At 33.6% G+C, this 12533-nt stretch overlaps 1 protein-coding gene across 2 annotated transcripts; it reads left to right on the top strand.

The window, feature by feature from the left end:
• The first annotated feature begins 2110 nt into the window (after positions 1-2110).
• LOC110102097 (methyltransferase-like protein 23) lies at positions 2111-11018 on the top strand. Of its 2 annotated transcripts, none has more exons than XM_020830273.2 (8): positions 2111-2290; positions 2665-2769; positions 5134-5220; positions 9845-9895; positions 9996-10089; positions 10186-10270; positions 10470-10656; positions 10741-11018. In XM_020830273.2, the coding sequence occupies exons 1-7, from the start codon at positions 2129-2131 to the stop codon at positions 10627-10629; spliced, it is 744 nt and encodes a 247-aa protein (XP_020685932.1). In that variant the 5' UTR covers positions 2111-2128; the 3' UTR covers positions 10630-10656; positions 10741-11018. The 2 variants fall into 2 exon arrangements, with proteins under 2 accessions (XP_020685932.1, XP_020685931.1); XM_020830272.2 differs by having other exon boundaries at positions 10736-11018.
• Positions 11019-12533: the final 1515 nt, after the last annotated feature.

The following is a 12533-nucleotide window of genomic DNA, read 5'->3' as shown; positions in this document are numbered from 1 at the left end:
TTAGCCAAGCTTTTGCTGTCCAACGTTTCTCTATTAATTGCATGTATGAATGTGTTGGATGCACTTTTCATCTTCAACCGAGCGTTACTTCTTCTTCACAACCGAGTATTTCTTTTAATTTTTTCGCATCTAAGCATTTCTTTCTCTTCACAGCCGAATGGGTTTCTCAGCTTTCCCTCATATGAGCGTTTCTTTTTCTTCACAGCCGAATGGTTATTTAAGCTTTCCCAAATGGCGTCTGAAATATATTAAAAAAATTTTTCACCAAGCAGTGCAACAGCCGAACGCTAAGACTATAAAATTTTGGTTTCTTCAGCTTTCCCCGGAATCAAATACAACTTCTCCCTCTCGCTCATGCATGTTTCACTCTTCTCCTTCTCACCGAACATGTACTTTGTTTTTTTCCCGAACATTGAGTTGAGCAAAAAGGAGGAGATTTAATTTAAATTTACTTCTTCTTAGTTGGGTAATCTTTCTTTCTATTGATGCTTTTAACTTTCCTATTGTAATTTAAAAATATTCTCGACTGTTGCTGCAGGGAGCCAAATCCATAGATATTCATAGAGAATAATTGGAGTGGTTGTAGTTAAATTTTGTGCTTGCCAACAAAGGCAAATTATAGTAACTGGAGTTTGATGATAGGTACGTATTGCGCCAAAGCAACCACAACGAAACACAGTAGACCTTTTTGACTAACTAAAATATGCTTGGATATAAATATAATTGTATTGTAAAATTTTCTGTAGGATTTGATCGATTTTGGTGCGATCAGTATAGTATAAAACTGGTTTTTATAGAAAAAAAATTGATGTCACCTTTGGCAATTGTACTTGTAAAACACAATTTTTTTTTTTATTTTTAAATTATTACAAGACTCATACTCTCAGCTGCTTAAGTCATATACCAATTTGTTGAGGTCACCATATATTCTTGTCGTTAGAAGCAGCTACATGAGGCAATCTATCCATTTTCTTATTCTCACCTTTCTCAAGCTCTTATTTTCTCAATTTTCTCCTGCATGATTTGCAAACATTTAAATTTGTGTTGTGGTTCATGAATTTTTTTAATATTGATTCATGTTTAAGATTCAATAACATAAAATAGTGTGATAGTAGCAACGAATCTTCTTCCAAGGTTTCGTTTGGGACGACTTTTTTATTGCTTTTTAAAACGGAGTTTTAGTACTAAAATTCTGTTTTAAAAAATAAAAAAAAGCCGTCCCTAACGAAGCCTAATTCTTTCTCAAATGTATATGCAACTGCTAAAATTTATTCACTGACATCCGACTTGATAACTTTTTATTATTTTGTTGTTATATGTATGCCTGATTGGCTTGAGAGAATAAATTAATGATTTCTCCATGTGGACTTTAATTCAATTTATTTTAATGAACTGCATATTTGTTTTGCTTGAATTACTTTCAATTTGAAGTGCAAGTTAATAATCTGATTTGTTTGATGGCTTCTTTGATGAATTGTTAATTTAATTTGGTATATTTATTCTTTCTATATCATCCATTTCTTCAAGTTGAGTAATTTTTTAAATTAGAATTGATCTTGAATTTGAGCTATATTAGTTAATTGGATTTAAGCTTGTGCCCGAGCTTTTAGTTCTATATGCACATTTTGGCATTAAATCATAACTTTGCTATATATTCTTTTATAAATATGATATCCTCATTTTTTATTAGTTTGTCTACAAACAATTTAAAATCTATGTTTCCTCTCTTTGATCTAAAGCAATCGAAAATAAATACTATTGATAATTTTTAATTATTCACACTTTTGTTAGTACTTCAAATTTTAAATTGCAAGCTTATATAATTTGTCATATTCAATTAATATACATAAAAATTACATCAGTACTTATGAAGTATTTATCATTATCAAGATCTATTAATGTGTCTATTTAAAAATTCATCATTCATATTTATTATTTAAAGCCACTATTATAAAAAAAATATTCTAAATATTATTTAATTTAATATTGTGAAAATTAATAAAAATTTAAATTGTTTATTTATATATTATAAATGTAATTATTTTATATTATTTATTTAATAAAATTTCATTTTTATTATTTTCTTATTAATTTTAAAATTATAGCAATATGCAATATCCACGGTGCGATGGACGGCGCCGCCGCTTCCACCACCTCTCCATCGAACTCGCCGCCGCCTTCTCCGCCTCCGGATCTTCTAGCCAAAGGAACAATGATCACCGTCTCTCGCCACTACTTCAGTGAGGAGTCTGCGAAGGATTCCCACTGTTTTCACATCGACATCATGGAGGCATCCTCATTTGCCCTAATTTTAATTTATACTTCTTGTTCGTGTTGAGAATCTTTCGATTTGTGCGAGTTCGATTTATTCAACTTCGTAATTTTATGTTACTCTGGAATTGAGCTTTTTTGAGTTCATAAAAAGCATACAATTTCTTATACTAAAGGCTTCAAGTGCATGTCTGTTCCGTAGTTTCCCTACTCTCTGGACATCCTTAACTTCTTCCTTCTTCTCTCTACGCCTCTCTATGGACTGCATCTTTCTGCAAACCTACGTTTCTCTTGCAGTTCTGCTAGTTCTATTTTTTGCCATATTTTTTCTCATATTTTGAATTTTTTTCCTCTTTCATGGAGATGAAATTTAATGCAGTTTCATATTTACAGAACATGGAAGAAAATTATGGCATGTTTGTGTGGCCTTGTAGTATAATCCTCGCTGAATATGTTTGGCAGCAGAGGTCACGGTTTGCAGGAAAGAAGTTGGTTGAGGTACTTTTCATTTGTTCTCCTTATACGACTTTCTACATTTTATTCCTTTTGATGAACAAGGTTAGAGAAGAGTAAAATGGATAAATAGTACTACAGTCGACGAAGATGTTGCAAAGATTAACTTTGTTATGGAGAGTGTCGAAGTTAAGCAACTGATTTAAGCACGTAAACAGATAGGATCAGAAAGGTCAAAGTACGAACTTTGGCATCTTAAAGCTAGAAGAGACACAATATAGAGTTTTCTCCAGCAACATCCATGCATTACATTGACTTAGTCGAGGTTCGACCTTCATAGCAAGCTGTTCGTGAGGAGGTAGCCCCTCAAAGAAGTCTAATATTTGTGGATTATTTTAGTAAGAAGGTGTTTTAAAAAAAATGTTGTATTTTGACTATCCAAGAGTTTAAACAATAAATTTGCAGCAACGACACGAGGGGTTGTCTTTATGCTATATCCATGGAAGCAGGTTTATACCACTATCGGCTATATGAATCATTTTTCTGCATTGCGTCATACTAAGAGTCAAATTCTCATTTAAATCTAATAAAAATAGCCCAAATCTAATACATCTACTAAGGGAGCAGGAATGGATTTATTGATCAAGACTATCGACGAATCCTTTCACTATGGATGCCTGGGGCGTCACACTAAGAGTCAAATTCTCATTTAAATCTAATAAAAATAGCCCAAATCTAATACATCTACTCTCATAACTGGTTCATCGGTAGACTAACGTTTTATGTGACCAAACCATCGAAGGCGACTCTCTCTAATCTTATGTTTCACTGGAGCTACTCCAACCTTTTCCTTTTATTCTCGTTTTGTACTCTGTCTCCAACAGTAAAGTCACTATCCACCTGAGCATCTTCATCTTTGCAACACTTAACTAATTTCATCATTCTCTTTTAATCACAAACATTCTACCCTATAAAGCATTGTAGGTCTTATCACGATCTTATAAAATTTTCCCCAAGTTTTAGGAGTACTTTTCTAATACACAATAGACCCGATGTTTTTCTCCACTTCAACCATCCAACTTGAATTCTACTTATAATATCCCCATAAATTTCACAATTACTATGAACAATAGACCCGATATATCTAAAATTTGTATTCTTTTTAATGATTTGATTGTCCAAAGTCACAATCCCTCAACTAGATCTATTTCTACGAAAATTACACTCAATGTATTCGGTTTTAGATGTGCTCAAACAAAAACATTTGGACTCTAAGGTTAACCTCTATAATTCAAGTTTTCTTTCGACTTCCTATCTAGTCATAAGAAGAATGTCATCAGCAAAAAGCATACTCTAGGGTATATCCTCTTGCAAATGTCTAGTAAGAGCATCAATGACTAAAGCTAGAAGAAATGAGCTTAAAGGCTAAAGCTGATCCTTAATGTAATCAAACTGAAATAGGAAAATATTTGGTCAAAACACCTTGTGTTTGAACACAAGTAACAAACAACTATTAACTCATGCATATATATCCTTAATGACAAAAGGGTGGGGTTAAAAATTGTTATATAAAAATCTTCATATGTTATATATGTGTGTGTGCTCCCTTTATCTGCATTGGTTTTGGTTTATTTTTATTGGTGCTTTTATGTTTATGTAAAGCATTAACACCTTAAAGATTGAACTGTCCACTTCATTTCCTTTTACAACAACAACATCAAGCCTTTGTCCCACTACGTGGGGTCGGCTACATGAATCCTTTTTCGCCATTGTGTCCGGTTAAAAGTCAAATTCTTGTTTAAATCTAATAAAAGAAGATCATTTCTAATATTTTCTAACCAAGTCTTTTTCGGTCTACCTCTACCTTTCTTAACAGAACTCAAATCTATTCCCTCAACTTTCCTAACCGGGTCATCGGAAGGCCTCTGTTTAATGTGACCAAACCATCTAAGGCGACTCTCTCTAATCTTATCTTCCATTGGAGCTACTCCAACCTTTTCACGTATATGCTCATTTCTTATCCTATCTCTAAGGGTCAAGCCAGCTTCTCTTTTAATGGCCAACATTTGGCACCATAAATCATTACAGGTCTCACCACCATCTTATAGAATTTTCCCTTAAGTTTGAGGGGGACTTTTCTATCGCACAATAAGCCCGATGCATTCCTCCACTTCAACCATCCAACTTGAATCCTGCTGATAATTTCTCCATCAATTTCACCATCACTCTGAACAATAGATCCAAGATATCTAAAACGTGTACTCTTATTAATGATTTCACTTCCTTCTGCTAATTTTATTTATTTACAGAATGTCCTAAATATGGGCATTTGATTCATATAAGGTGCCTGAGAAGGTGGCTTCGTATAATGTACTTTTATACACTTAAGTGATTCATTTTGCCTAACAGCTAGGCGCTGGAACATCTCTTCCCGGTTTAGTTGCTGCTAAAATTGGAGCAGATGTAACATTGACAGATGATTTGCATAAACCAGAGGTATGTCAAGCATCTTTTTCTATTGCAGATTTTTTGCTGCTTTTAATAGTAAAAGAATTACCCGAATATGTTTCAACCATAAGTTTTTTTCACATCCAACTCTAAATACGCATTAAACTTGGCACAGCAAATGAGAAACTTAGGACACTCAGTTCTGAATAGGCAGGGGGTTCTTTGTATTGATAATATTCTAATGATTTTTGGGCTTCTTAGTTTACATTTTTCTGCTAGTCAGCATCTGAAATTATTTTTATGTTTTGCTTCTTCGTTAAGCTGAGTTTGGAACCTTTTTTCATGCTTTGTTGAACCATAAGGATGACAGAATTTTTCCGTGGGACAGCTGCAGACCCACTAAATGCTAAAATTTCCAATGATTAGATTTAGGATGTTATTGGGCCTATGTTTTCTAATGCAACTTTAATATGAAACTTAAGAAGTCATGCAATATGCATTTAAAAAATGCTTCTCACAAACTGTTAATCTTTAACAATTTTTCATTGCCTCCTATGAAAATTAAAAATACGATGGAAATCAATTTATTTAAAAATTAATTGCCTTATATTAGAAAATTTGGATGAAAAAACTGCACAAACACTTTAAAATTCAAGTGCTTGTGAAAAATTAGATTGCATTAAACTTGATTAAAATTAGTCACATTTTTAGGAAAATAATTAAATATAGAATAATAAAATAGGAATAAGGGAAATAATTCACCAAAATGAAGCAAGTCTTTTTTGTGTACGAGGAGATAACCTCCTCTATAATTCTTCAAGTCTCTCACTTGATGAAGGAATTGAGTCATAGAAGTAGAAAGTATGATATCTAACTAAAAACTTTATTCAATGACCATTAATTTTTTGCATACATGTTTTAAGGTTCCTATTGTAATCATGAATCTCATTATCAATTCATGTCAACCAACCCTCAAAAAAGTTGTAAGAGAGAGTACAACAACAACAACATCGAGCCTTTGTCCCACTACTTGGGGTCGGCTACATGAATCCTTTTTGAATATTGAACATGCAATCATTGGATATTGAATATTCAATAATTGAAGCTTCCAAAGCCGCAAAAATCGCTAGAAGTAGAGACTCAATCACCTAGTAAAAAAAATAGAGGGTTCTCTTATGAAAGTTTGTAGGAAGCAAAACAGAAGCCACTAGTAGATCACAAGATATAGAATCGGATATCATAAGTTTTTAAATATAGAGTAATTAAAGGCGCTGGTAACCGAAAGCCCATTGAAATGTTGGTAGAGAAAAATAAAGTTGCAGTAGGTTTATGTCACAATTCTTATAAATAATGTCTAACTTGGACAATTTTATCTTCAAGGAATTGTTTAGCCAATACTATTCCAATAGATTTAAGGATAACTCTTGGATATACTCTCACATTCTTTTTAGGGGGAGATATAAATGGGAAAAAATTAATAATTTATCCTCTGAAATTAGTTTCTAATGACGCCACTGTTCCTATACTTGATGACTTTGAGATACAGAAATTATGTTCATTTGGCCCAGAACATTCCTCTAGATTACGTGTTTTTTCTCTAAGGATGAATCTACAAAGAAGTGCAACCATTTTACCTCCTAAAGATTGTCATGAATCTTGCATGGACTCGATAAACTCACAAACTCTTCTCTTGTGTTATTACTGTGGAATTACCCATTGTTTCAGGTAAAAAAGAGCATACCTATACTCAACATTCTCTAGCAAATGTGGCAGAATTTGATTATTTTCCTCCTATATAAAACACTTAGTCTCCAACCTAGCCCAGATTGAAATTCCAAAGAGATAAAATATGCTCTTAATAATCCAAAATGGTTTGAGACAGTTGAAGAGGAGATAAAACATTTGAAAAAAATTTAACATGTGAAGTTAGTCAAAGAACCAAGGATGCCATTGTCCCTATATTATATGATCGACTATTTTGAAACCTTAGCTTCTATATGGCAAAACTTAGCATCATTTGAGTCCTTTTAATGGCATCAACTTTGATTGGTCATTTCACCAACTGGATGTTTAGAATACATTCTTGAATGATGACTGAATTGAAGAAGTTTATGTATATACTCCTCTAGGGATCAATGACTTTGGGAGCACATGCTCAGTTTGCAAATTGAAAATATTTTTTTATCAATCAAGCAATTGCCTCGAGCCTGATTCAAAATGTTCACAAAAACTGTGTCAAATGGAATTCAAACTTGCTCACTCTAATCCAAAGCTAGTCTTTGATAAGCAGTGGACTAATTTTGTATGTTGTTTACATGATATCATGATTTGGAGATTATTACCTTGAAGAAACAACTAGCATAAGAGTTGGAAATCAAAGACTTTGGACAGCTCAGGTATTTTCTTAGAATAGGAATATCTAGGAACAAATTTAATATGTCCATCTCTCAAAGAAACTATATTCTAGATCTCTTAAAAGAACCTGACTTAACTCGAAGAAAACTTGTCGAGAGTTTTGTAGATCATAATATTTAATTGAGTAATGTTAGCACCAATTTTCTTATGGATGAAATATCAAAGGTTGTGGGGAAACTCATGCATCTGGCTCATACCGTAGCTGACATAGCCTTTTTTATCAATTTGGTGAGTGAGTTCATGCATGCTTCTCACGAAGAACACATCAATGTTGTTACAAATAACTAAAAGGAAGCCCATATGGGGATTTTTCTTAGGAAAAATGAATATATAATTACGGAAGCCTACACTGATTGTTGATTGGCTACCTCTATAGTATTCAAAATGTCTACTTCTAGGTAGCCAACAATAAAATGTTGTAGCAAGGAGTAGTGCAGAAGCATGAATCAGATTGTTGGCCGATTGGATTAGTGAATTAATCTGGCTTAAGCTACTCCCAGCAGAACTTTAGGTAACATTGAACACTCGTATGATACTATATTTGGACAGTAAAATTATTATTAGTATAACACACAATTTTATTTATCATGATTAGACTAAACATGTAGAAATAGATTGATACTTCAATGAAGAAAAAAAAAATCTAAAATGGAGATTTATATATTTTATGCCCCTCAAACTTAGGGAAAATTCTATAAGATGGTGGTGAGACCTACAATGCTTTATGGTGCTGATGTTGGCCATTAAAAGAGAAGCATAATTCTAAGTTAAGTGTTGCAGAGATGAGGATGCTTAGGCGGATGAGTGACTTTACCCTTAGAGATAGGATACAAAATGAGCATATACGTGATAAGGTTGGAGTAGCGCTAGTGGAAGATAAGATTAGAGAGAGTTGCCTTAGATGGTTTGGTCACATAAAACGACGGCCTTCCAATGACCCGATTAGGAAAGTAGAGGTATTAGATTTGGCTTATGATAAAAAAAGTAGAGGTAGACGTAAAAAGACTTGATTAGAAAATATTAGAAATGATATTTCTTTATTAGATTTAAACGAGAATTTGACTTTTAATAGGACACAATGGAGAAAATTGATTCATGTAGCCGATCCCACATAGTGGGACAAAGGCTTGATGTTGTTGTTGTTTTATGTATCCCTTTCTTCGATCAAAAAGCGAACATCTTGTTCAAATGATTGACTAGATTTCTATTTGAAAATTTGATTGACAAGCTTGGTTTACTGGATGTTTACAAATCAGCTTGAGGGGAAGCATTAAGGAATGCTGTTGTTTCTTTTCAATAACAGGAAAACATTATTTTTTGACCTTATTAGTACTAGAACTAATGGATTGTCAATTATAGATGTCATGGAGGCTAGTGGGCCATTTAGAGGCGGAAATCATGAGAAATTGAAGCTATCTGATAATTAAGGAAGGCAAAACAGTTGTTGTTGCATTAGATGCGTCCCCTGATATGACTTGGTGGCTCTCGGATTGATTACGTGGTGGTTGGGCAACGCATTGATTGTTGACATGAAGGCCGTGGGTATAGCATATTTGCTAGACATCATATGGTTGAACATCCATAGGGATTTGATCGTCTGCAGTTAGCAATTTTTTATTGTAATTGCTTTCCTTTCTTGATTGGGTATGATTTATTTTTCTATTTTACCCGTTATAAAACTCTGTAATTAGGGCCATGTTTTTGTCAAATAAACACGAGCGAGTATTTACCAATTTTCTCTGATATTTCTCTTTTACTTCTTAAAATTTAAGAACTTCTCTTTATGTGGTGTAAGGCAAAATTCTTATCTTATGCATGCTTATAGAACTTTTCTGGTTCTTTTAAAGGTACATGCTATTTTGTTTTTATTTTTATTTTTTAAACTTTAAAAGATTAAAAGCATGCTAATCATTACTTTTTTCTTAAATTCTACTTGTAAATAAACATGTTTAACCAAGTAAAAGACATGCCTAAACCATTACTTTTCTTAAACGCTTATTTAGCCGCTTTAAACTTTTTTCTACCGATTATTAAAATTCTTCTTAAAAAAATAATAATAAAACCTTCAAGCACCTAAATGACTCAAAGCATTTGTTTTCCAAATAGCCCCAACTTCTGTGTTTTGTAATCCAACGATGTGGATGTTGAATTATAATACAGGTTGGGTACATGAACTTGTCTCAAATCTGTTTGAAAATAAATGGCTCTCTTACAGAGCTATTTGGAATTATTTTCTCTTCTTTTGGATGGGCTGCAGGTGCTGGAGAACATGAGGAGAATATGCAATCTTAATAAGCTTGACTGCAAGGTATGTGCTGTCTCTGCCCTTAAAATATGTGATTCTGAATGGTGGAAAATTGTTGTCGCTTTGTATTATCTAATATTTGTTTTCCTTTTTGTTTGTTTAGATACTTGGCCTCACATGGGGAGAGTGGGATGCTCCGTTGTTTGAATTGCAGCCTGATATAATTCTTGGAGCCGACGTATTTTATAATTCAACTGGTGGGATGATTTTGTCATACAATTCTAATATTGTCTACTTATAATTCATATGCTTGCGCTTGCGCTAAAATATTGGTGGCACTGTACTTCTATAAGATTTTGATGATCTCTTTGCAACGGTTACTTTCCTCCTGCAAAACTCTCAAGGAACTGTATTTATAACTACATATCATAACCGCAGGTGCCTGTTTGACTCTGCTACTTAGGTTTCGTTTGGGACGGCTTTCTTACTGTTTCTTAAAACGGCTTTCAAATTTTTGTACTTGAAAGCCGCTTCAAGAAGCACTAAGAAAGCAGTCCCAAACGAAGCCTTAATTTTGTACGTTTTATAGGTTACGAACATGTGAACTAATCTCATAACAAGCTATTTTGGATGGCAGCGGTCATCATCTGATTGAGTTCTTGATGGCAAAATGGGGATTGAAATGTCTGAAACTCTTGGATGGTTTCTCTTTCATCCCAGCTCACAAGGCTTCCTCCCTTCAGGGAAACATTCAGCTTGTGGAAATTGCATTAGATGACAGAACTGTACATCAATGAGAGCTCCATAACTTGGCAGTATTTGAGGTATATTCCCGGATCCTAAACTGTGCGTTGTATGTTTCAAATTATCTGCCATATTAGAATCTATTTGTGGATTTAACAGTGCAGCTTATTGAAGATGAAGAACCAAGGAAGGGCAAGTCCATGGCATGTCTAATAATTATCAAAATAGGGTAAGTTTAACAGCTCAATTGCGTGGTATCGTCGACTTATTTGATGCTTTGACGTTTTGTCATTGGACATTCAGAGTGGCTAATCTAATATTTCAAGTACTTCAGCTATCATTTTGTATCCGACGTAGCTTTTCGTTTATTTCTTTTGAAAAACAATACATGTGGATAATTTGAATGCAAATTCAGAAATTATAAATCAAATTAGCTGTAGTACAAAACCTTGATGATAGACTAGATCAAGATCCTCTGATTCCGTCGTCCTAGGTCATCATGATCCATGGTCTACTTAATCAAAGGGGATTGTTGCCCAACTTGACAAAATGATCCATATCGGCAGCCATGGGTTGCTTCGTCCAAGGGTACCTTGCATATCTGGGGTGAATGTTTACCTAATGAAATAGAGTTGAATCTACTTTAGCTAATATAGGACTTTGTACCATATCGATCATATCCTATTGATTTATTACTCAAGGATTCGAAGCCGCTGGGAACATATGAGCTCTTACCACGACTGTAATTTAATAGTGTCATTTAGCGACAAAATCACTAGGTCAGAGAAAATCGGTCATAATTGTTTACCAATTGTGTTATTTAGCGGCAAACTATCGGTTAGAGGTTACGTGCCACGTCCTTACTGGTAGGAAACATTTTGAGAATGAATTCCACTAATATTCTTGATAAGACATATGCTCTTTATGAGCTGAAGTGATTTTTAAATTTATCCACCTTGAAAATTGTTGTTGAGGGTGAATGTTATTTTGTTTTAAGTATTTTGGTATTTTTATTTAAATCTTAAATATCTTAGGTTTTAGTGACTTTTGAGCTTTGAAATTTCATGAGAATTTATATGGCATTTTTAAATATTTGGGATTTACTCCGGTTGAGATTTTCTGTCAAGACAGCCATCATCGGGGTACTTATGGACAATTTCATTTTATTGGTTGAACTTTGTCGACTTTTTCAACATGTCAATAGAAGATGGAGTTTGTTATTGGCTTTATGTCTTTATTAGTGAATTTTCCTTATTATAGATTTTGAAGGCCTAATATGAACGTATAAAATAAATATCATGGTCGATGCCGCTATCATATATTTGTTTGATAGTTTGAGACATATCGACTTTTATCTACTCTCATAGAAGGATCGGACTCGAACTTGAGTTCATTTTTTTAACCGCGCAATATTCTCGGATAACATGTTCGTTGGGGCCCATATGGGTATATACTTTTGCATGCATTTTACATGATGCATTTGATATGCAGTGTAGTGGCCTGTTACATTAACATAACATATGATGCATTTGCATGATATGTATGTATGTTGGTATTTTGCATTCGCACATTACTCAACTGTACCTACATGATGTGTTTTGAATTTTGCAACGTGTATATGCATGATGTGATTGAATGTTAATGTATCATAATAGCATAATGTGTTTTTCATATTGAATGACATGCTTGCATGATATGTTTTGCATGGTGTAATGCATGTGTGCACAGTGCATTTGCATATTAGTGTAATGTTTTGCTATAGCATAATGCATTTCATAATGTTGAATGACATGCTTGAATGATACATTCTACCTATTGCAATGCAATTGGAATGGCATTTTAAGGTGTTTGGCACCAATCAGCTATGTGAACGATGGTCATTTAAGTGTGCATATTGCTTTATTTAGGAGCATGTAGATGCTTTCTGTCTGCATGTATGAATGTTGAATATCTGGTG

This window comes from Dendrobium catenatum, unplaced genomic scaffold (assembly GCF_001605985.2).
Source record: "Dendrobium catenatum unplaced genomic scaffold, ASM160598v2 fragScaff_scaffold_243, whole genome shotgun sequence".
Lineage (NCBI taxonomy): Eukaryota > Viridiplantae > Streptophyta > Magnoliopsida > Asparagales > Orchidaceae > Dendrobium > Dendrobium catenatum.
The sequence above is the reverse complement of the archived record's forward strand: the minus strand, read 5'-3'. Positions and strand labels throughout refer to the sequence as shown.